This window comes from Phocoena phocoena, chromosome 11 (genome assembly GCF_963924675.1).
Source record: "Phocoena phocoena chromosome 11, mPhoPho1.1, whole genome shotgun sequence".
Classification (NCBI taxonomy): domain Eukaryota; kingdom Metazoa; phylum Chordata; class Mammalia; order Artiodactyla; family Phocoenidae; genus Phocoena; species Phocoena phocoena.
In genome coordinates, this window is record NC_089229.1 from 12,024,344 (window position 1) to 12,050,513 (window position 26,170).

At 38.0% G+C, this 26,170-nt stretch overlaps 1 protein-coding gene across 11 annotated transcripts in view; it reads left to right on the plus strand.

Annotated features, from left to right (window-relative positions):
• RBFOX2 (RNA binding fox-1 homolog 2) overlaps positions 1–26,170 on the plus strand; it is a 258,605-nt gene that overhangs the window by 226,343 nt on the left and 6,092 nt on the right. For 5 of the 11 annotated variants that reach the window (XM_065887099.1, XM_065887102.1, XM_065887100.1 and 2 more), the window contains exons 6-11: positions 8,504–8,596; positions 11,393–11,453; positions 14,753–14,806; positions 14,928–15,020; positions 16,121–16,253; positions 20,022–20,061. In XM_065887099.1, the coding sequence (XP_065743171.1) occupies positions 8,504–8,596; positions 11,393–11,453; positions 14,753–14,806; positions 14,928–15,020; positions 16,121–16,253; positions 20,022–20,061 (474 nt within the window). Of the gene's footprint in view, positions 1–8,503; positions 8,597–11,392; positions 11,454–14,752; positions 14,807–14,927; positions 15,025–16,085; positions 16,254–20,021; positions 20,062–25,315; positions 25,348–26,170 lie in introns of all 11 variants that reach the window. The other 6 variants (XM_065887096.1, XM_065887098.1, XM_065887105.1 and 3 more) reach the window with 4 other exon arrangements.

Genomic DNA, 26,170 nt, shown 5'->3' on the forward strand with positions numbered 1-26,170 from the left:
CAGTGCTTTTAGGAATGAAGGAATTGTAAAGTCTTATAGATGGTGTTGTGAAAAAATATTTGATGAACTGAATTTCAGAATGTTTTATGTGAGAGTTTTCTTCTTCCTCAACAAATGGAATACACTCCACAGACACAATCAGCTGTGGGCAGGCTTGTAAATATTTACCTTGCTATGTTCAGTTCTACTTGCATTTTTAGGTTAGACCAGTTTTTGAAATTAATTTTCATTTGGTCATGCCTACTGAACTTTGAAAATAGCCCTTAGCTATGATTAAATCTCTTAAGAATGTAATTTGAGAAGAGCTAAATAAAGTAAATAAATAAGCTAATATTTACCTCTCTTAATTTCCTACTCCAAATTCACCTTACTTTGGGAACTAATGACATAGCTACAGAGTTATATATACTTCCTGCCCCCATCTGTACTAATAAAAATGTTTGTGCTTTCCTAATGCTTCTGACTATTATTCCCTTCCTTTATAGAATGCATCAACACTAAAAGTGTTTAGTTCTGACTATAATGATTATTTGTTTATTATTAAAGAGGTAATTATACTCTAAGCTTTCAGTTTTCAGTTAAAACAAAAAAAAGATTAATTATGCCTATACAGAACTTTCTCCAGCACTTAACTTGGTAAGTATTTTTAAAGTGAAATCTATTCAAACTGTAACCAATAAAACTGTTTATACTTGTAATTTCCTCACAGTGGATTTCTATTCTTTTGTTGTATAGTTTGCTGTTATTTTTTTGTGACCTTTTTAGATACAAGATAGAAAAATGACAATGGTTTAGAGATGAGAATCACATGAATGTTAAATAAATACATGAAGATTATTGACCACACTGTTTATCTGAACCAGTATAGTTTAAATGCTTTTGGTTTTAAGTGTTTGCACTTAAAACATTCTTAGCTAGACTAACAACCGGAAGCCCAATAAAATTCTATCAGGCATTGAGGACTTTGCTCCTTACCAAGAAAATAATTTGATTGAATTCTTGTGAAGCAAAGGAAATTGATCTTTCTAAGGCTTCTTTCATTGACTTCAAGGATTTGCCTACTACCAAAAAATTTTTAATTTACCCGATTCAATTACTCCTCCCCTGTAATTTCCATTTTAAAATGACACAAGCCTTCCTTTTCTCTTTGGGGAATCTAAAAGTATATGCTGCCTCTCTCAGCTTGATGCTGTGTCCTCACTGCCCTTTTTTCTTTGGGCTGCTGAAGGGTAGACAGACTGTGTACTAATTGGAAAATGTTTTTAAAACAAAGCACAGAATTCAGAATTGCCTTGGACCTGCCTTCTAGAACTGATACAAAAACCTGTCTTCATCCTTTGCCCTTCTTAACTGCTACCTAAAGTTCTTAGCTGGAATGGGCTCATTAATAGAGATTTATTTTGGAGTCAAAACCTAGATGCGTCTTCTGGGATCCACCTGAGATAAATTAATGAGTACTTTTCTTTTCGTAAATTAAGTTTAGTTTCTCATTACTTTTGTGTCTGGGGTTGACTATAAAATTACAACATGTCTTGAAAGGAGCCAGAGAAAAGGAGCCTTACATGGTCCTATTGGTTAGCTAAGAATTGCTCAGTCTTTTAACAGAGTGCTTTTCTGTACAGAAATTAGCTTTATTGAATTTTTTCTGAAGCAATAATGGAAAAACTGACAAGTTTTTAGAGATAAGTAATCCTTACATGTAAAACAGTATTTAACCAAGTGACTGCGAAACAAAAAGCAACTCTTTATTACCATGTCTTATTTTTTATGAGATCATCGGCCCCGGGTTGAGAATATACCCCCTTAAAAACATAAGTGAGCACTGCCTTGCTGCATGCCCATCCCTTCCCTGCCTGCTGGTAGTCTACCTTTCCACCTTGCCTGGAGAGTAGAATTTCTGTGTTCCAGAAAGTAGTTGTTTCTTTGTTGTTGACTATTTTCCTTTTTTCTTCTTTGACCTTCATATTCTGAATTTGGTTTTTATGAAATGAATTTATTTCGTTTACATGCATATACATACATACATATTTATTTAAATTATTTCATGTGATTTTTGGAAATGTTCTTTTTACTCCCTACTCCTTCGTAAAAACATAAAGTCAGCTGTATTTAGTTTTCTGTGATTAACTGAAGCAAAGATAGACTGTCCTTTTGAAAATGTTTAATTAATGATATGTGATGAAAAATGATACCCCTTCCAAAAAGTTAACTAATGTACTCATATAGAATCTAGAAAATGATTAAACAGAGACGCATAGCATTATTGATTCTCCAAATTTCACCAGTCGTGACAAAGTAGTAATACAAACAATAAGAAGTTAGTGTATAGGGAGAGTGGCCATATATCCTGGTTTATCCAGGATAGTCCCAGTTATACTTGTTGTCTTAGCAATTAATAATGTCCCCTTTTTCCCTCAAAGTATCCTAGTTTGAACAATAAATTATATTGTCATTCTCCTTATAGATCCTTTGAGTAACAATTTTTAAAAAGCACCCTTTTAAAAACCATCATAAAAGGAAAACATGACGTTTAATGAGAAGTAAGGGGGTAAACATACATAGTTCATTAAATGGAATAGTCACAATATTCTCATGTATTTCCTTCCTTTTTTCTTTTTTTTCTCACATATTCTCACATAGAATCTTAAACAGAGCACTAAACAGTGGTCACCTAGTTCAACAGCCAATACTCTTGACCTTATACTGTCTGCTAGACGCTTTTAGTAACTGAGCACTTGTTTTCAAAAGTTTATTTCACTGTTGAAATTCAGACCTTCCACCATCCTGTTCACTATCACCCAGTCCCATAACATTTTGTTTGTGATAATTATCAAGCTTTTTTTAAAAAGAAATACAAAGATTCTAACAGTTATATTTTCCATAGTTTTGTCAACATACTTTGAGTATACTTGTCACTTTTGAAGGGGCGCGTTTTATAAATATTGAATGTATAGAAGCTCTTCTTCTTCACACAGTGTCAATTACTAAGTCCTCTAAAGGACTGCAGAATAGAGCACAGCAACAATTATTGAGATTTCTAGCAGATTTTTAGTTAATGTGTTTGCATTACTTCTCTCAGGTGGATTTCTGGAATGATGGGAATCTGGGTTTGGGTTAAGCTTATGTTTAGGCTGGAGGTAGGGAAGATGAAACCTCTATTCCCATTCCTCAGACACAAGAAATATGCTGTAATTTCTCTCCTATTTCCCTGGCTTTCGATTTTATGCAAAGGGAAATTATTTCTTTCCAAATATAGTCAAAAGACTGTCTTTGAAATTGCACTGAGTAGGCCTTTGTGCTTTTCAGTAAAATTTGATGGGTAATGCTGAGATGAAATGTTTTTCGTTATACTTTATTAAAACTGAATTAACAGTGCATGTATTTCCAAAAGTCTTAGTTTATTTTCTTTTGCTACCATTCTATGGGTTTTAGTTTCAGTTTTCTTTTATTAATTTTTTAATTTCTGTGTTCTGGCCATACCCAGGAGAACCTTCTGGTTTTGATTTCTCCCTTAAAAGTTACATGGTAAATTTTCCTTCTCATTCTTCTGAGATGGAAAAATTCAAAGATTATACAAATTTGAAAATATTTTTACAATGCTCATCCTGTTGCTTGTTATTTACTGCAGTCTGAGGCCAGACTAAAAAGGTGACGGTTATTCGGCTCCTGTGTGCCCTTGATGACAAATGGATGTCAAGGCAGATAATAAAATTTTTGTCACGCTCTGTAGAAGTTTTAACCACGACCATGTACCTGATAAACACAGCATCCCTCAATTTCCAAAAGACAACTAAGATAGCTGGTAAATTGTGAATGGAGCACTGGTGTATCTAAATTGCTAACATAGAAGAACTTTGGGAGCTGAGAACTTTAGGTAAGAGTGTAAAGGTGTAGACCTTCATTGCCCAGTGCAGCAACCCTGTTGACCATTTGAAATGTGGCACATCTCTAGATTGAAATGTGCTTTAAGTGTAAAATAGACACCAATTTCAAAGACTTAGCTCAAAAAGAATATTAAACATCTCACTCATAATGGTTTCATAATGATGCCATGTTGAAATTATAATATGTCCTATATACTGGGTTAAATAAAATACATTACTGAAATTAATTTCACTTTTTTAATGTAGCTAATAGAAAATTTGAAATATATATGTGGCTCATGCTATATTTTTATTGGATAGTGCTGGTATAGACAAATGTTGCAACATCATTTTTTTTAATTTAAAAATGAAAGTTTACTTTTTGTTTATCTTTTATCTTCTTACATACCTGAACTATGTACTGTTAAGGGTCTGACTTTGTAGCTATTCAGACTGTTATTATGTTTCCCTTTTTGATACCTTGTATGATCATTTTGAAGCTCTTGTAAGGAAAATGTGTTAGGTAGACATAATTGTATTAAATTTTTTTCAAGGCAAGAGATCCAAATGACCAGAATTAATGTGAATTAGATTTCCAAGAATAAGGGAACATTAAACATAATTTCGTGGAAGAGAGTTTTCCTATTAGTAACTTTTTGAGTCTGTGAATATCCTTGGCTCAATTTCTGGCACATTTTCAAAAGTGCTAAATTTTATTGAAGAAACAGTACATTAAAATTTTTTTCAAGCCTTATTTGAGTTAATATTCTTAAAACCAAGTTGTAAATGTGACAGATAAGCAAGCAGGAAGTTGAGTTGATGGAAAACCACCTGTTTGAAGTTTCAACTCAAGAGAAAAGTATTTAAGGACAGTACTCCAAAAATACTGGTTATGCTTCTCATCTTCCTAATCACAGACCTTAATTCTGAGAGATATATATTCATTTCCTAGTGCTTCTGAACAAATTATCACAAACTTGGTGGCTTAATACCACACAGATTTATTAGCTTACAGTTCTGGAGGTCAGAAGTCCAAAGCGGGTCTCACTAGGCTAAAATCAAAGTGTTGGAGGGCTGTGTTCCTTCAGGTGGCTCTAAGGGATGCTCCATTGCATGCCTTTTCCAGCTTCGGGAGGCAGCCCACATTCCTTGGCCTATGGCCTCCCTTCCATCTTCAGAGCCAGCAACAGCCAGCCCAGCCTTTCTCAGGCTGCTACACTCTCCAATTCTGACTCTCTTTCCCTCTTTCACTTCTAAGCACCTTTGCGACTACATTGGGCTCATCTGGATAATCCAGGATAATCTCCCTATCGCAAGATCATTAATTTAATCACATCTGCAAAATCCCTTTTACCATGTAAGGTAACATATTCACAGGTTCTGGGGATTAGGACATGGACAACTTGGGGGGGGGCTGTTATTCTGCCTGACACAAGGTCTATTTATCTTGGAAGGAAAGAAAGAAATCCTATTACCTCTGTGTTTCTTATCAGGAGTCCCAAAGTATCAACAAGGCCTTCTGTCTCCTCTTCACGCTAGTAAATATGCCTGCAAAGATTGCTTCATTTTGGGGCTTCCCTGGTGGCGCAGTGGTTGAGAGTCCGCCTGCCGATGCAGGGGACATAGGTTCGTGTCCCGGTCCAGGAGGATCCCACATGCCGCGGAGCAGCTGGGCCCGTGAGCCATGGCTGCTGAGCCTGCGTGTCCGGAGCCTGTGCTCCACAGCGGGAGAGGCTGCGGCAGTGAGAGGCCCACGTACCGCAAAAAAAAAAAAAAAAGATTGCTTCATTTTTATGTCTTTGATATCTTGATTAGCATTTCCTTTAGTTTATAAAACACTTTTAAACACTTTTAAAGCATTTAAAAGTGAAAATTTGTTCCAGAATACTGGTTATATTGAAAAAATCTTACACAAGCAGACTTTAATGTTAAACTTCGTCATATGCTGACTGTAAGATGCTAGCACTTATGATACCACACAGCCATTGTGTCACAGATGGTCCATCAACACATTACAGAAAGAAGGGTCATAGAACACATTTAGCAATCAGATTTGAAAGAGAAAATTAGAAGAATTGTAGGACTAATATAGTTTAGTAAATAGAATACTGAATTTCGGTTTCAAAGCTTAATTTCTAGTTTTCTCACCATTAGCTGTAGGAAAAAGCTACGTGGAAGGAAGAAGACCTTGTTGGTGCTCTGGGCCTTGTTGATGCTTGAATACTTAACCTCAGATTGGCTCAATGTCTTTACTTTCAAAAGGAAACGAACAGATTTATCCTTTCTACCCCATGGGTGCATTTAAAAGACACAGAAGTATGTGTGTATGTATGTGGGTGTGTGTAGTCATAATGCTAAAGTTAAAAACTTGTATATTAGCCTCTACATAATCTGCTGTCCAACCACTAGTTTATAATTTATTAATTTAACCCAGGGCATAAAATGTATAAGGCTGTGACAGTCCGTTGAAATACAGCTTATAGAACTTACAAAATGTGATATAAAAGCTCATCACTATCTGTAACCTTTTTTTATTTTATTTATTTATTTATTTATTTTGTGGTACGCGGGCCTCTCACTGTTGTGGCCTCTCCCGTTGCGGAGCACGGGCTCCGGACGCGCAGGCTCAGCGGCCATGGCTCACGGGCCCAGCCGCTCCGCGGCATGTGGGATCTTCCCGGACCGGGGCACGAACCCGTGTCCCCTGCATCGGCAGGCGGACTCTCAACCACTGCACCACCAGGGAAGCCCTGTAACCTTTTTTAAAAGGTTTAACTTTCCTATTGGAGGATTCTCCAGGATCGGGTAGCTGGCTTCCTGTCTTCATCAGATGCTAGTGTAGATGACAAATGGAACAATTGATTAGTAACTTGCCCTTGTACACCTTGAGTTGTCAAAGTGGCTATAACACGTTGATATCAAAACTTGTTTCTGAAAATGTGTTCGCATTGATATCTTCAACACATGTACATTTTTAAGGAACATTTTGAATTAAAATTACCCATAGTATTCCGTCCTAAGCTACATATATTTTTTAAAATTTCTGTCAGCTTAGCATTTCACTTTCTAGATATCCAAATTGAAGGTAGAGATAATCCATTGGAATCCTCCGTGGATTGCCACCCAACCATATAGTCACTTAAATGCTGAGAAATCAGATCCTTCAGAATGATGGAGTTGCTTTTATAAAATCTTATTGAGCAATGCACATTATTTAACATCTCAGTTAAAAATATGTTTTGTATATATAGGAGTACTCATGGTATTAATAAGCAGCAAAGCAGAACTTCAGTGAAAGTAAAGGTTCAGGTTATCCTACAACGGAATATTCAAAGAATGCTAGAGGGACAGTGAAGCTATTGAGACATGGGGACTGTCTCAGAAAATTCTGAGAAGTTACCACTCTACAGATATAAATAGCTTGAGAAAATTTTATAGTTACAGAGTGGAAAGATAAGGACAGAGCACCTAGAATGAAACTGATATAATGCTTTGTCAAATAGTCCTGTAGTATATAGTAAATCCCGCTGGTGTTGAAATTGATAGAATGATAATGACCCAGGCAGTCTTTTCAGATTTAATGTGAGCCAAGGAGTAGAGTGGGTTAACTCCCGGTCTCCTGCTTTTTCTATTTAATAAATTAAAACTCCATGGTTGGTTGGTTTGTTTTTCAGCGTCTACAATGGACAAATAAATTAATCCTAACTCAGAGTAGCAACTGTATTGCTGTTTTATGGTATTCATTTCTTATTAAATAGTATGCAACTGATGTCACTAACATAGATCTCATTCCTGTTGCCTTTTTGACTATTCCTTTTTCTCTCTGCATATAGAAAAAACTAATACATTTAGTAGCAGATGTAGGCTTCAACAAAATTTAGGCAAATTTGGGTAAGCAATTTTCTGAAATTCAGCTGAACATATTTTTACTCTTGAGTGTCAGTCTGGTTGTTTAAAATTCGCATTGAAGAAAAGTCATAATTGACCACTGCTTACTGGTATTTTCGTTTGCTTAGACAAACATGAGTGCTCTCCTCTTCCACACCCAGTACCCACAGAATCAAGCATGAACACTATATCTTAAATTATACCGTTCCCAGAGAAGTTGATGGTGCTATAAGCAACAGGCAAAGTGGGGCTAAAACGATTAGGCCGCCTCAAAAACTCATTATACAAGGTTTGCACCTAAATATCAAGTTCCGTGTAGAAGTTTCTGGGGAATAATAGATTTAATTATTTTTAGTATTATATAAAAGGATATGTATGTTAGCAGCATGAAATAAGAAAGGTAGGATTTTTTAAAATGTTCAGATTCTCAGTTGAATAGTTTGACCCGAGTAACTCTATACCTTAATTTTGGTCTGGCCTCACATGCTTTATGTTTTATTTTATTATTGTTTTTATTGTTGTTAATTACATTATTATTATTATTATCACTACTACTACAGTTCTTTATTCTTTTATTGGATTTAATTTCCCTTTACAAAATATGCATGGACCAAAAATGTGACTTTGGGAGAGTATTGCTGAGTTGTTGCTGATGTCAGTTTCATACTGTGATATTTTTTTTCTATTTACCAAGAGATCAGTATTTCAATATAACGATGTGCATGTTTTCCCCCTTCTCCCGCTGCATGCAGGGATTCGGGTTCGTAACTTTCGAGAATAGTGCTGATGCAGACAGGGCCAGGGAGAAATTACACGGCACCGTGGTAGAGGGCCGTAAAATCGAGGTGCATGTCTTCAATAATTCAATTTCTGGTTTATATTTTTATTTCTCTTTTTCTGTATTGCCTCACTTATTTCACATTTGGAACCCTGTCTTGTTTGTGTTTTTGTGTCTCTGTGTCCTTTACCTTCTTGCACTAAAACGCGTAAAAGTAACACTTCTATCCTTCTCCCCCCTCCCATTTTTTGGTTGTTTTGGGGTTTTAATTTTGATTTACCTGTGTGCGAATGTATGTGTATTTGTTTTTCATTTACTTTTTTCCTCCAAAATGTTCATCCTTCTACTCTCTTGATTTTTTTCCTTTGCTTCAGTTTGCGAGACTCTGAATTCCTCTAATCAGGCCAAAATAAAACTAACTTTTAAAATGTCTACAAACTACCCAATTTAGAAATGAGTCCTGTAATGAATCAAGGGGCCAGCCAGTATCCTCTCTCTTGGGAGGCCAGTTCGCCTCCACATGCGTGTGACAAGTAAGGAACAGAAGATCACAGAGGTTGGGGGCGGGGAGGAAAGAATCCAAAACTAATGTGGTTTTCAAATATATTTACTATCTAGAATTTCAGCAGTTACTGGAGGGCTGGGTGGCTGCCTGTAGACTGTGCTAGTACTGTGAGTGAGTCGGCCACCTGGTGCCCACCAGCCCTTTTCATAACGCAGTGAAGGTTAACTGGCTCCTTTCCCCTTTCCCAGTTTGTAAAAGTATGAAATATAAAAGCCACCATCTTGAGTAAGATGTCTGCATATTTTGCTTTTTTTTTCCCCCCCTCCCTTTCCAATGGTTTAGCATTTAGGGCCCTTCACTTGACTCACTCTTTCCATGGTAACTATACACAATGCTGGCGATGGTGCCCGTTGGCGGTAAGTGAAACAAAAGCACTAGAGAAGAAGCTTTTTTAAAATGTAATTACAAACAAATAAGAAAGAAAAAGTCCATCTGCCATCTCACATTAACACTACAAAATGTGATTTGACTTGCTCCTCTTCCTTTTCCTTTCCCCCTTTTATTTTCAATGCTGTTGAGTAATGCCGCCTGGACTTTGGATGTACACATTGTTTTGTAGCAGTCTGAGCTGTTTGAGTACTGACGTCATGATGATTTTTTCCCCTTGCACATCTTACTCAGAGTTACTGAACTCCAGTTTGGCTGGTTTTATTAATGCACTTCCTGCCCCCACTTCCTTTCCTCCTCTTCCTCTTTCCCAGACCTCTGTTTGTAGCTATGACTGTTCTTTCTTTGCCCTTGAAAGCTCTCTCTCCTGCCCGTGACAGCCTTCCTGACTTTCTGTCTTCTCTTCCCCTCTTTTTTGTTCTCCTTACCCAAGCTGTCTTCCTACCCTTTGCCCTAGTCCTTCCCCACCCCTTCTCTGTTGTGTGCAGCTATTGGTCTCTTTTGCTGACTGGTGGTTTCTGATTGGTTCTGGCCATTTTTCCTTTAAGTGCTTGGGTGCTTTCTGCTCTAGCAGCTAGTGGAAGCTCTTGCCCCATTCTAATCCTTGTCTGTGAGAGCCTCGCTCTTCACTTTCTCCTGTCTTTCCAAAATTGTTTTTTTCTTTCTTTTATTTGTGTGTGTGTGTTTTTTAACTGCATGCTCTCAGTCTCATCATTGTTGTATCCCATTCTTTCTTTTAAATGTGAAATGTTGATATGATTTGGTGGGTCAAACTAGAGTAAATGGAGTTTCCAGCTCTTTTCCTCACATAGGAAGATCATCACTATACAAATCCTGAAAGACATATTATTAAAACATTTTTTGTTCCAATTCTACCTAAAATTGATGTGGTTTTTTTTTTTTTTGGTAACAAATTTATCACTATTCAAATTTAACATAATATAAATTCCCAGAGCAAAATAAGACATATTATATTTTGTATGTTTTATAATTCTTTTAAAAACTGGCCTGTTTTTATATACCTGACAACATAGTATATAACCAGGTTCTATGGTAAGGCTTTACCCTCCTTGCAAGAGCTTTGAGGCTGGTTCTGACACTGGGCTGCAGTATCCTGGCTTCTAAGCTCCATTCATCTTTTCTTCATCAGCACCATCTTTGTAGCATCTACTTACCTTACCACTGAGAATGCTTTAATTATGCCGTTCTGTAATGAGGGTAGAGAGTACCATAAAACAAAAGAAACATAAGCTTTATTTTTTGAATTCTTTTAAGTGCCTGATTTAAAGGCCTCTTGAAAACTTTCTTCTTAAATGAATAGGCCACATAATCTAGAAAATTCAAAATGGTCCTGAAGTCTGTCAGCATGGGAATCTCAGTTCCTATATTTGTTTACTGACTCAAACAGTAAAATCTCATACAAGCATATAAAAAAAGCTGAACATCAGAACAGGTAAACTCCACAGATTTTTTTTCCTATCTTCCTATAAATTTATTTCCTGACCAATGTAGCAAGCCTCTGTTTTGTTAATGAACTTCAAAGTTCACGTGCACACAGAGCTGTTTCCAATTACTTTTTTCCATATTTTCTCAATGCAGAGACTTCTCTGTTTAAAAGGTCTCCAAAGAACTTGCAGATGTACTTCTTCTTTGGAGGCCTGGATGGTAAAGTTGTCCTAGTTTTCCATTTGGAGACCAAGAAACTGCATTTTACTCTTGTTAGCCTCATTTAATGAACACTTTAATTAAAATACTATTATTAATATTTTATATTGTTATATTAATTATTTAAATCAATTGTCTCTGAAATTTACATTTTAAACTGAATACTTTGTTATTGAATGAGCACCTCCATATTCCCTAATGTGGTTTACTTCCTCCCTGCCCCTTCTTTCTACTTTGTATCTGTAGGTGAATAATGCTACAGCACGTGTAATGACCAATAAGAAGATGGTCACACCATATGCAAATGGTAAGAGGTTACAAGTCATCTTCGGAAAGATGTCATTTATTCTCACAAACATCAAAGACTTTTTCTTGATTTCAGTTTGTTTCGTGTACGTTGAAGTATTTTCTTTACCTAGGAGAGTTAATTTTTATAAATTACTTTTTTTTTAAGTTTTTTTAGTTATTAAGGTGTCATAGTCTCCGTAAAGTTCATTTTATACTGTGCGAACACATCATTTGAGGTTACCTATTAACCCAAGTTAGGCCCCCCGTGGGCACCCTCTTTTTGTAGCTGCTGTAGTTCTTTATAATATGTTAGGCTTGTCCAGGATACCCCTGGATCTTACTTATCTGAACATAATAATTGGTATGATTCTTGACCCCTTGTTCTCCTTTTAAAGGAATGGTCTAGAGGCAGCAGCCACGGGGTGTGTGTGTTGGGGAGTGGTACGCGCGCATATTTTCTATTTTCTATTCCGTGGCTACCTGTTATACAGTGAGTTTTATAAATGTTTCTCATGAAGAAGGAATTTTTCTGTGAATATTTTGTCTAACAAAAACAGAACTTTTGCTTCAGTTGTCAAATTTAATCTAGACTCATACTCCCTAAGTGAGGTAGGATATAATTTTAATCTGTTGTACAACAGTGGTTTTGCAAGCTGTGTTCTACAGGACCATCTTGGGGGGAAAAAGAAAACTGAATGGACTGGGTCTTGAGGCCTACAGCTCTGCTTTGGTGGACCTCATTCTCTGTTGTGTATTTTAGAGTTGTGCATAAGATTTTATCTAGAATAAAAAGGGGAGTTTCTCCCCTTTTATTGCTTTATAAAAGTTTGAACCAACTGCTAGAGTATGACAGTATGTGCTGGTAGTATCTTAAATCAAGTAGAAGTGTATTAGTGTTGAGTATATCCCGGGAGGTCTTCAATAAATATGTGTAGCCCAGCTTTTCAAACAGATTATAGAAGTCAGCATAATTTGCATTTATCAGCATAATTTGCATTTTTCTTACTCACTTTACTAGTGGTATATCTTGGGATGACCACCACCTTCCACTTTACCTTTTGTTTTCTTCTTTTCACTGCTATCACAGAAACAGAAGTTTCTGCAATTTTGATAAAAATCCAATTTAAACTAAATCAGAAGGAGAGTATGTCAGATTTCCTTTCGATCCAGCGAGAATGGTGGAGCAGAACGAGCTGCTGACTAGAATTGAGAAGACAGAAATTCTCCTTCTAGATTTGACTCTTCATTTTCCTCTGTGACAGTGGGCCAGTTTCCTAACCTATCTGATTCTGTTTTCACCTCTGTCAAGTAGCAGAATTTTGGCACCACAAGGCTCTTCTTTAGAAGTCTTCTTTAGAAGTCATTAAAATCCAACCCTCCTAGCTTATTATCTAGGAAATGAAGCCCCGGGAAGTGTAGTCCTTACTCATTGTCCCAGAGATGGTACCTATCTTACCGCTCTCTTTGGGTTTTGTGAAAGTCAAATGACATAAACACATACAATACAATGTAAAAATACATTTGTAAAGTGTACAAAACTAAACGTATTCAAGATATTGTTGACAGTGTACCTTTATATACCATTATTATAATGTGCATCCATTGTATGCATTTAAAGGGAGTGCTTAAGTAATAGTGTCATTGATAGAAAAGGAAAAGTTCATTTTTTAATATTATTCTAAATCACAATTCAAGCCTACTGGAGCCAGACTTTAGAAACATGCAGCTCCCGTGTTAGAGATTCTGTAAAGAGTGTGCTAGGTGCCTTCTAGTGAATTCTCAGCATTTTAGTTCATGTTGGCTTTGAGTCCCTTGATTTGTCTAGTTGAAGAACATTTGTGCTTTTGCAACTCCGGTAGGATTTGAATCCAGATTTTGAAATTTTTATGCAGCATAATGAACAGGCATGTCTATAAGCACATAAAATAATGAATGGGGGATTGGATTGATTCCGAATGAATGGATTTTCTCTTGAATAATGTCTTTGCTTATAGCCATTGAAATCTGTTAATTGGCCTTTTCTTCTTTCCATTCACATGTTTATAGAGTAGCAGTGGCACAATGTTACAATGTTATAAAATAATTAAACCAAAGAGCCAATCTTTCAGAAAAATAAAATGGCATATTTATGTATAAAATTCAACAAATATTTATTGATTAAAGTTTTCACATGGAATTCTACTCTAACTATCAGTGGGTAATAGTGCATTTTTCTTTTTTTACTACTTGCCATATTCCTATAAATCTAAAAAAGGGAATGTAGAAATGAAATTGATATCAAACCTAATGTTTGGAAATACTTAAAATTTATAAATGTTTAAGTTAATGTTCAGCAGCGGTCTTGTATCCATTAGCTTAAAGGTCTGATTAACATAAATATGCTTATTGCAAATTAAAATCTCAGAAGACATGCACCAAAGTTGGGAATGTACCTTGAATTTTATCATTGCATGTCTCTCCTTGGTGCCTTCGTTAACTCCAGTGAAATCCCAGTGGGAAATCCCAATGAAGGAAGATTTCCATTTACCCAGAATACCATTAGCATGGTATAAATGAACATGGAATTCAGAGGTCCAGGTCAAATTTGAATTCAGTCAAAGGATACTCTTATCAAACAATTAGAGTAGTAAACAGGGTTAAGATGATATAGAAGACAGTGCATCACAGTACGAGAGAGAATGACACATATTCTGCCTTTTTCCTTCTTCTAAACAAAGATTAGGTCATTAAGCCGTTCTATGAGAGACCGTATACCAAACCGCAGGATCTATTTATATTTCTTTTTCCTTCTCTCATTCCCTCTCCATCTTCCTACCTCCCATTTTTTTTCTCACGTCTCTCTACCCCTACCACTCCCCTGCCAAATCTTCATTATCCTTTCACCGTGCTAGTCCTGCTTAAAGATGATCAGGTGCAGAAATGTCATCACCCTCTCATGTAACCCCCCACTGGCATTCTAAAGAGAAGCTGGTACCAGGCAAAAATGAACCCAGAGGTGTCTGAAGCCAACTTGCACATCACTCCTTTTCCTTAATATTCCTCATATAGTTTTTTGTTTGTTTGCTAGTTTGTTTGTTTGTTTGCGGTACGCGGGCCTCTCACTGTTGTGGCCTCTCCCGTTGCGGAGCACAGACTCCGGACGCACAGGCTCAGCGGCCATGGCTTACGGGCCCAGCCGCTCCGTGGCATGTGGGATCTTCCCAGACCGGGGCACGAACCCCTGTCCCCTGCATCGGCAGGCGGACTCTCAACCACTGCGCCACCAGGGAAGCTCCTTCATATAGTTTTAAGTGTTTACTGTCCTCTCTTCCGTTTCAGGTTGGAAATTAAGCCCAGTAGTTGGAGCTGTATATGGGCCCGAGTTGTATGCAGGTAGTATTTAAGTTAATTTTTCCATTTGTGTTATTTATATATATTTTTTAAATCTATTGTTTTTCAGTTTCCTATTCCTTTGTAATCTTTTTGCACTTTTTCATTTCTTAAATGCACTCAGCATCCAGCTTTCAAGCAGATGTGTCCCTAGGCAATGATGCGGCAGTGCCCCTGTCAGGAAGAGGGGGCATCAACACTTACATTCCTTTAATCAGTAAGTAGCCTATGTTGACCTGGCATGGCATTTGACTGTTGTGAGTAAACAGTGATGTGTTGGTCTCTTTTTTTTCCCCCAAGTATAATGCATAACTGAAAAGGAGGCATTCACGAGAAAGATAAATACTATCACAGTGCCCTGTCCTGCTTATTAGCCTTTGCTAGAATCTTTTTGACCAAATGTTAAGATGGCCAAAAAGCATAAATAGTTGGAAAAGTTAGAAGGGGGTGAGGACACGTAAAGAAAATTTTAGTCTGCACTTTGTAATGAAGAAAACAAAAGAAGTAATTATTTGTGGAATATGTTGTACATGTTATCTGCAAGTCAGCTTTGGGCCCTTGAGTCGAATATCACTCAAAAGCCCCTCCAGTATTATTGCTTATTCTCAGCTCTGTTGATATCTCTAAAGTCATTTTGACCTGAGCCATTTAGCAAGAGATATAATTAAACAGAGTTCAGTGGACGTGGAATCAGTGTCTCTGTGTGCTTTCTAGAGGACAGCACACTTAAAATAGGCCCTTAGAAAATGTCTGCCTCTTTAAAGGATTACAAGGCTGCAGGGGAGAGGTAGTTTCCCTCTCACCTCACATTTCTGAATTGAAATATTTTAGATAAAGAATAAGGTTGACTAATGAAATGTCTGAAGACTACTGTGTGCCTTGGAGTGTGGCAGCATGTCAAACCACAAAAGAATATTCTTATGAAGAATAATTATTATCTGCAGGTAATAACGTTTGGAAACAAGGTTAATAATTAGCCAGTGAAAGAGTTTATATCAATCAATTTAAACTGCCCATAGAAATTAAAAGTCTCGTCTCCATTTATGGCAGTAGTGCTCAGAGCTTCCTGACCCGTTTCTCCTCAGCTTGCATGGTAAGGCCGAAATTGGGAAGGAACAAAGAAAACTCACTCAAGATTTGTGATGAATGAGGCATGGAGTCAATTAGTTTGGGCATATTGTATATTTCCATTTCTTTTTGAGAAAAGATGTAATGTCGAGGTGTCTTTCCTGTAATTGGTGCAAAGCAAGCTGTGATTTGTACACGTGCTGTTGAATGCAAGTTGGCATTTCTGTCGTATTTTGGGTCTCCCTTTAGTTCCTGGCTTCCCTTACCCAACTGCAGCCACCACGGCGGCCGCTTTCAGAGGAGCCCACCTGAGGGGCAGGGGGCGGACAGTATACGGTGCAGTCCGAGCGGTACCTCCAACAGCCATTCCCGCCTATCCAGGGTAAGCAGTAGATTCCAAAATAAGCAACCGCACAAAAACAGAAAACCATGGCCCTCGTATAACTTCTGGGATGTTGCCGTGCCACATAGTAGAGATTCTGTGAATATTTGCAAATTAACGGATTAGATGGCAAGAACCATACCATTGTCAGAATGTAACAAAATATCAATTCATTATATAAATCTTCATTTTGGCCACCTTAAGCCCTCACAGTAGTGGCTTAAGACAGTAGCCAGAGCTGTCTTGTGTTCACTAGCAGTGTGTTGGCATGGAGTTCACTCAGCATCGCACGAGTTTGGATTAACACTCCTGCAGACAACCAAACTAGAAGCTCAAGACTGTAGTGCAAGACTGCATCTGCTGGATTCACCCCCCTCACCACCACCCTTACTGGGGCTGAGGCTCTCACACGTGCCCTCCCTTGTGGTTTCACCGCCTGGGTGGTGAGCAGCAGAGCTACTTACCCACAATGGATTTGCTTTCTTTGTAGGAAATGGATTAAAAGAGGTTAATTCAAAGATGAACCAAGTCCAATTGAATCAAGGGAGAAAGGGAGAAGTAGGAAGAATTAAACTACAGTTGGCTTCCGAATGATAATAAAACAACTAATGGAGCTGAGCAGCCTTCACCCTTTGATTTTTGTATGGAGGGTGTCTCATGCAGTGGAATGATTCCATAGCAACAAATAAATCCTTTGTTATTGAATGGGGGAGAAGGAGTGAAGATGGCAGGTTTTGTTTTCAGTTGTTTTTCAGTGTCAACCTAAAATGTATATTTTTGTAAAGAGTGGACTTTTATAAGTTAGTTGTATCAGGACTTTCTTTCTTCAAAGATGTGACGTTTGTGTTCTTCATCTTTTCTCTGCCTGTGACGGGGTTTTTTTCCATATTCTTAATGAAGAATAAACAGTGGCAGAGGAGCCTATTCATTGCTACATAGTTAAAATGTAAAGGGAAAGAGCCTCCTTTGTAGGTCCTTTTCTGACAGCAAAATTGACTGTGAGGTGTACTAATTTAGCATTCATTCATAGACCAAAGGGACATGCCATTTGGGGTCCTCAATTACACAGAATTAAAGCATTTTTATCAGACAAGACAAATATGCATGTTGAAATGGGCAGGCTTCAGAAGCCACTGGAAGGGAACGACTTTAGAAATAAACTTGTTTGCAGTTTATAGATGTTTAAATTCCATGCATTCCATCATCTCCATCTTCTGCCATTACTTACTTTTAATTTTATCCTTTTTTTCCTCTCAACTTGACCTTTGACCTTCAACCTCTGACATCTCCTTTTAAAGAAGTGAATAAAGATGCAGTATTGTTTCATCAAGAAATAGTCAAGTAAAACATAAAACTGAACCTTGGAAGTTCTACACACTAGGAAAATTGTTTTATGAAGCGTCTTCCATTTCAATCCAAGAGATTTTACCATCATGTTTGCAAAGAGATACTGCTCACCAGAAACATGGGACTTCTTTATTTTGTAATATTCCTGAGTTACTTTATAAAAGTGGTTGAATTCATTCCTATTCAATATAGGTCATTTCAGTATATTGGCCAAACTTGAGAACCCGTTCTCTACCAAGTCTGTGTCAGGTATATATTTGCTCAAAGATATTTTATCGTTATGTCTAATCACATCAATTTCTGTGCATTACATTGAACACTAATTTCCCATGTTTTCTTTTTTATTAACTAAACCACCTGTTTACATGGAAGATGGCAAGGAATAAGTCCAGTATTTTATGAGGAATGGCCTAAAATTGCTTTTCAGCTTAGTAAACTAATTTTATCATTAATCATTGTGTTCTAGCCTCCTTGTGGCATTTGATATAGGGAATATTGGAATTCTTCTAGAATTTAGGTGAATATTCCCAGTGAGTGATACAGCTTAGCATAAAATGTATTCCTTTTTAATGCCACCACTCTTCTCTATAGAAGAAATATTTTTCAGTCATTGCCTATATCCCCTTACTGAAATAGTTGAAGGCTAATTAATCACTACTTGGCATCAGTGCTTTGCATTTTATCAGCCTTCGCATTATGAACAAGTCTCTTTTTTACTAAAATGCAATTGAGAGACAGATTACTTTCTAATATCAATACTTTAACTGCAGTTGGAGACTGTGAAAATGGACAGAATTCAGCTAACTGAACCTCACGGATGAGTTTAATTTGCCTGTTGTATAATACAAGGGCACAGCATAACAGGGGCATTGCAAAGTGTGATCATACTATCCAGTAAATACAACAAAATGTCACTGGGAGTAGAATTCAGAAACTTTCCAACTACATATAAAAAATAAGTTATTTTCATATTCAAGTTAAAAATATAATTTGATAACCTCACTTGCTAATTTGTTTATTGTAACAGAGAAGGTAGTGGTGAAAATTTCCAGCTTGTTTAGGTGAATAAATGATAAATAGATCTTCTAATTTTACATAACCAAATCTTGATTTAACGAATATGAATAAGAAAGTCGTCTTTTTTCTCTACTGCTATTCCATATCTTTTGGTCCCCGAATAATGTTTTGGGGGAGTTATATGCACAAAATACCTCAAAAAGTTTGACATCTATATTTTAATTAAAATAGTTTAGTGTTGCTTAGGATTAAAAAAAGAGTCATGTATTTTGTTTGTTCAATACAAATTCATTTTCTAAACAGAGAGTAAATAAACCCTTCTATTCCTAATCAGCTACCTTCTCAATTTTATTCATTTAAATAAAACAGGTCATGCCCAGAACCTCAGTTATCAGTTGAATTTTTCAGAATTCCATGAATATTCTTATGGTCAAAAAAGAACCCTTAAAGTCTTCCAATTACTCCTCCCACTCTGGATTATATTGTTACTATCTGGGATCCCCACTGCACCTTTCAATTCTTGGACCTTGGACCAATCACCTTAACCTTTAGCTCATTACCTCTGCTTGTGAAAGCAATGCATTGTGGGTATTTTTGGTTGTGTTTTTTTTTTTTTTTTTTTAATTACATTTCTCTGTTTACTTTGGTCAGAATTGATTGACTTGTTTTCCTGAGGTGTTGCATTGGTTCTTAAAATGCTGAATAATAATACTTTGCATGCTTGTGTGATCAGCCAAATCTTATCGCATGTCTAATGTGCAGGGTAAAAAAGCAGGTGATGTATGGATATCAGGGGAAAAAATTACATGTTACTATGAAACTGATAACAAAATACTAAACATAATTTTGAAACATACTTTGCATACAGGTCCTGCCCTAGTGGAATTCTTTGGGTTCTTTTGCATGTTAACCCCTCTCTACACAACCCCTGCCCACCCCCACCCCCCCCCCACACACACACACATACACATACACATACACATACACATACACACACCCCTTTTGGAGCTCTTTAAAGAAAAACTTCCTCTTAGGACAAACTTATTTTTTAAAAAATACTCCAGATATGAAAAGTTGGTGTTTTCCAATCCAGCAGATTTTCGATAGCTGTATTAGGCCCTCTGGGAATATGCTTTATTTTTTTCATCCTACTTTAATTACCAGATTGGCAGGCGGTTCCTTCCAGGGTTTCCTTCCTCCCCTGCCATGCCTGTCCCGGACTGCCGAGAGAGCTTGTGCCCCTGTGCTCCTCCTGGCTGACTGACCCCGGCCCCAAGCCCAGGGTCCGTATTCATACATCACCTGCCCGTGTAGAGCGCATGTGCATGCTGCCGTCCTCAATAACCGGAATGTGTTTCTGTTCTTTTGTTTTTTTGTTTTTGTTTTTGTGTGGATTTTCTGCAGTGTGGTTTACCAGGACGGATTTTACGGTGCTGACCTCTATGTAAGTACACACACCGGGGCCTTCTCGACCCCATCCCCTGACGAGCCAGCCTTTTTTTTTCTGTTTCTTTGGTTTGGTTTGGTTTTTTTTTTTTTCTTTTTTTAATATAATTTAATTTTTATTTTCATTTTCCTTGTGGATATATATATATATATATTTATATATTTAAGAATGCAAGCATGCTTCTCTGCCACTGCGCTTGCCCCTGGGTGCAAAAACTAAGCCTTTGGGTTTCCTGATCATTGCTAGAGTCAGTCTACTGGACATATTCTTTTCCCTTCCCTACACCCACATATGTTCTGTGTATCACAAATCTACTTGCGAGATGATCAGCAGGTTTAAAGTCTTTTCTTACTGTCGTCTCATGTGCATACATAAATAACAGGACTAGCTTAGCCTGAAACCAACTCTTTCCCTTTTCTGCTTTTCTTCTCATTTCACATCTCTTTAGATCATTAGAGCTTTGATTTATGTAGATGGCAGGAAGCTTTCTGAAATGTGTGTTTTCCTGTTTCACATACTTGGAGAGAGCATTGTCTTGTGAAAGTGAAATAAGGAACAGATGGCAGTGAAGGGTGGGTAGGAATAAGAGAAGACCACATACTCAGTGCGTAAGGCTTTTCTGTATCAGAAGGTCCACAGCCAGTGGGGCTTTTTTCTTAACAGCCATCTAGAGGGAAACAAGGGGCATCATTAGCAACCTAGACTCGTTTACAAACATTTGACCATTGTACAAGATTTGTTGATTCGACCAGCCATGCTAACATCTTTATTACCATCCATTATTTAAACAGTCTAGCTGTAGCTCAAGTTCCATGATTGGTGGTCACATATTATTTAAAATATGGACAAAGTGATCTAACTGACAAAAAGAGTCAAGTTTTTGAGTTTTGCAAGTCTTTTATTAGGACCTCTCTCCAAAGATCTTTTTCTGAATGCAAGCTTGGTCTAACCACCCACATTGTTAAGACACAATTTCCTGAGAAAAACTTGTCAGCATGAAATGATTCCTTGGGCATAGGGTAGAATTGTCTGGAAATGCCTTCTCCACCCTAACCTCCCCAGAGTCAATAAGGGTACCTTTTTAATGAACTGTTTCCACAGTCTGCCAGAGATTCTCGGCAATCTGAAAACGTTAATGAACTTTCAGAATGCACTTGGAGGCCCTCTGTGTTGCAGGAACTAGAGAAAGGATAGAGCAGCCCTCTGAGATTCGGTGGGTGAGTTGTACACACCTGGCCTGTTTAGAGCAGGCCTTCAAAGAACGCTTTAATTTTTATTTTTTTATTTTTTTATTTTTTCCGGTACGCGGGCCTCTCACTGTTGCGGCCTGTCCCGTTGCGGAGCACAGGCTCCGGACGCGCAGGCTCAGTGGCCATGGCTCATGGGCCCAGCCGCTCCGCGGCATGTGGGATCTTCCCGGACCGGGGCACGAACCCGTGTCCCCTGCATCGGCAGGCAGACTCTCAACCACTGCGCCACCAGGGAAGCCCCAAAGTACACTTTAATTTAACACATGCTTGAAGGAACCCTAGCCATGATTTGGTCCAACGCTCTCACTTTGTAGATAGGTTTCTTAGAGAGATTGTGACTTACCCAGATTACCTAAATTATTTGTTTAGCCAAACATAAAACCCAAATAATCCATATTTCATTAACTCTCTTAGTACTTTAATTAAAATCCACAACTGTCCTCCAGTGGTTTTCAAGAAGTAATGAAAGATCTTTTTGTCTTGTGCTCACCGTGAAACTTGAGGGTTGGGAAACTATATCCTACTTTTACACCAAAGTGCACTTTTCTAAATATGCGTATTTATATGCTCTCAGCGTGTACATTCTCCCATATACGTTAGTATCCATAGTCTCATGACACTCATCTTTATGCTATTTAAGTTGTTTTCTTGAAATCTGGTCTATTAGAGTACACTTCCACTTGCATTATTTCTTAAGTCAGGTTTTTTTCCTCAAATATCTTCCTTATTTGGGTGTTTCTTAAGCGTGGCCTACTTCTACCTTATTAAGTCAACCAACCAAATATTTGTTTACAGTTCTCTCACTTCCTTAGTTTATGATTTTATTAAGAGAGAGATGGTTTTTCTGTAGTTGTTGAGAAAATACTCTTGAATCTTTTTATTTACCAACTGGATCACCTTATCAAGCTGAACAGAAGTAGTTCAGTGACCTTGCCGAAACATTTTTTTGACCAATGGCCCCTTGTTGATGAAAAGACTGAATAGTAATGGTATTTTTAGTTCTTGTCTTAAAACAGTTACTTGGAGGAAAAAGTAGTGCTGAAATAATACCCGAACTCAAGAATGAAAAACAAGAATACATGAGGAGGGAACTGTTGAGTGAGGCCTAGTGTCATTTTTAATACCGCTTTTAAAACTTCATATTCCATGTTCCACAAACAAACAACAAAAACCTCTTTCATTTTACCTTGAGTTTGTTTGTTTCTCTCTGCACATTTTCCCTTATGTGGAAATCTATCAATATGCATTTAGTTCTCGTTTCCTCAGAAAAGAAGGTTAGAAATAGAAAGAGAGGAGGGTTTATCTAGTATAAAAAGTGCCCTGAACCCAAGCTTGAAGAGACAACATGAGGGAAAAGAGTTTAAGTTACTGGTTTTATTTAAGTTATATTAATTTAGGCTATTAACTGTGAAGGTTGTTTGTTTTTTTGTTTTGATTATCTCTTTCCCTGTTCTGCTCTTAGGCCGTAATCCCTGCTAGCCATTTTCTTCCTCGCTGTGTCTTTTGTGACACATTGCTCTCAGGAGAACTGATCTAGCAATTGTGCCCATGATTTGTAAAGAGATTCGCCTTGCTGACTTGGGAGTGTAGCAGATAGATTATGTGTCTGCCCGCCCCGTCTTTTTTTCATCAGTAGAAAAGACATCATTCACCCTAATTCACTTTTTTAATGGGATAACAAACTGCTCCTAATTCTCATCCTGTGAAAAGCATGCTTGCATCCAAAGGAAAGAAAAGGCTGGTGGGCCCCTTAGCGGGCTTTTTTGTATGATTGTTTTCCTTCCACAGCTGTGTTTTTTGAACTGCTCTTCCTGTGTTCTGTTATAGAATAGTCTTACAGGAACCAATCATTAGCGCTAAAATACCTCAGGTAGGAGTGCCAGTGTGACCTGCCAATCAATCAGATTGTGGATTGCAGTGAAAAAATTGAATTATACTAACCATTCCAGCTCCACGTTAGAGATGGGAACAGAGGCTTTTTTGGACAAGCAAGACTTGTGAGCGTGTGATCTAAGCCCTGCTACCTCAGCAGTGCACCCAGTCAAGTTCCTTACAGGAGGGCACTTCCTCCAAAATTCAGTGCTCCTGTCCCATTGCCACACATCCGCCCCAGGTGTGTTATACACACTGTCCCATCACTGCCACCTCTTTTAGTTTGTCAATCACATTTATCCATGGTGTTTAAACTGGTCTTCTATATTTGGAGAGCTTAGAAATTTGGGACATTTTCTTACTACTGTGAAAGAAATGAGAAAAGGGAGAAGGTAGAATCCATCTAAACAGGACTCTGAATCTCGAATTGGACCCTGTCGTGAAATCATAGTAGTAATTGGGCTGCGCTGCTACATAAGTTTGAAGTTGTCTTAAAAATCTAGACTTAAAATTGAAACATGTATTTCCCTTGCCCTCTTTTTCTTTCACCTTAAAACTCGATTAGTGAGTGCGTTTGGATAAGGATGCACTGTTAGATTTGCTGAGAACCGGGTGCTAGGAAAAAGAAAACAATAGACAGCTTTTCACAATTCAGTTAGTTTATTTATGTGGCTACCCAGCAAGCTGTGGGAAATGAACTGATCCGGGGAGGCGTGGAATAGTAGTGTTCGACAAGGTTAGTTAATTAAACACCATCTCTCATCCATCATAAAAGTAGTAAGTGGAAGATACCAAGTTGGTCATAAAAATTTCTTTCCTTAACCCCAATTTTAATAAGATAAATTTAAAAGATTTTCCTTAAAAATTTTTCCTATCTACTCTTCCAAGTAGATAGGTCTCTCACTCAAAAGCAGTAACAATATTATCATTATTATGAGTTTTGTATTCACATCTGTGTGATTCACATTTAATAAAAGGTGCCATATTGCCACGGAAGAGCTCTGTTCTCCTGATGAGCCTCATGCAGGTTCAGTCTAGAGCAGTGCATCTCAGCCAGAGAGAGGGGGAGGTGAGGGGAAGGAGGGAGTTAGAATCGTGTAGAGACAAAGCGATTCCCAGAGGCACAGCCTTAGACCCAAGCTAGCTGGACTGGATCTCTGCTCTGCTGTAGTGATTTGAAGCATCACACCTGCCATTCTCCCCCCACGCCCACTCCCACCCCCCACTCCCCTTGCTCTATAAATCTATACATCACATGTAGGGAACAAGCTTTCATTTTGTCTGCTGGTCTTGGAAGTACACATTCTTCTCCTCAGTGTCACATTAATGTCATTGTCTTCCAGGTAGAAAGAAGGTGTCTTGACATCACATGCTCACCAAAGTCCTGTTTTATTGTAAATCCTAAAACAAAAAAGTAATAATAAAATTAATGGCCAGGTGAAAATCAAGACAAGGGAGGATTAAACTTGGATAGGCAGGGAAAGGTCAGGTATAAGAGGGAGGATACGTAGAACCCTTCTATTTTGTTCTAGTTAAAACACAGCTACAGAGCTGTGCAGAAGAATCATGTGGTCAGCGTGGCAATGCTGTAAAGTTCACTAGACAATAAAGTTGGTTCAGAGCGGAGTAGAAAATCCCTAGGAGGCGACACTGGGTAATGCAAAAGTGAGACTTTAACAACAACAACAACAAAAGGATCTTAAAGGTAACAGCATTTTCCTTTGAAAAAGCTGGAAGTTGAAGGCAGGGATGTGTTACGGATATGAGAAAGGATAGCACACAGGAAATACTTTGGAAGAGCACTGGATCAGAATGTATGGGTGTTGACAGAGGGCAAGCATACAGGTGAGCACTGCGGGTCAGAACTGAATCAGGAAGGTTGAATTGGGGAGTGATATAGCATTGGGCTGTCCCAGTTGGGAGCGCTAGGAATCATTCAGAATGAATTACAAAGGAATAAGAAAGTAATTATTTTTAAAGGGGCTTGTGGATGTTTGGACCAGGCTTAGCCATGCCAAATTTATCCAGCTGTCAGGTTCCAAAAAGCTGTCCGTGTGTGCCCTCTGACATTAGGGTGTGCTGTGGCCATGCTAATCCCCATTTTTTGTTTTATTTCAAATCACACACAGATAGAATCTGCAAACTGCTTCAGATCAAACAGGTCTGATTGTGTGTAAATACATATGTCCTTTTTAATTTTTATTATTAATGGTTGCTTCAGTTTTGCATCGGTGCATGGTTAAAAGCAATACACATCAGCTATCTCATGACTTCATATCTCCAAATGAATTATTTCTCCTCTTTTTTTGTTTGTTTGTTTGTGCAGTCAGCTGAAGAAATGTTAACATCTCACTCTAAATCTCTCAGTGGAGTCTCTGTTCCCTTCTCTGATATAACAGATGGGTTACTGCTTGTTATAATTATTAACATTGTGGTGTGGGCCAGGGCTAGGGTGGGCGAGATTGACTCTTCTTTGGGCTGGGGAGGGGCCAGTCGTTAGGGTCTGGAATGTTAACTCAAGTGGTGACTGACTGTTTCCGTAATACCAGGTCGTTGTGGCTGCACGCTCTAGTAATTGAGGCTGTGTACTTCACCGAGCTTGTGGTAGATCCTAGGGCAAACCGCTGTCCCAAGAGAATGCTGGGATAGATAGAGTTAGCCAATCTGAGTCTGAACGTGGTGATTTTGCTGGTTGTTCTAGCTCCAGATGTTGGCATGCTTAGTTCTTAATGTGATTAATAAATGTGGCGCCATATCCCCTCCCCACGCCTGAACCCTGTCTCTCCTACCCCTCCCCCACCCTTGTTCTTTTTGAAAAACTTAAGAAACAGCAATGAAACCCTTGGTGTTTCAAACTGCACTTTGTTCTCATGTTCCGTAAACAACTTCAGATTTGCTAATAGAAGTGAAAGTTGAAAAAACAGTTTCTCAGCCTGGATTCTTTATGCATTCCAAAATCCAGAATAGAAATAAATATATCTGAA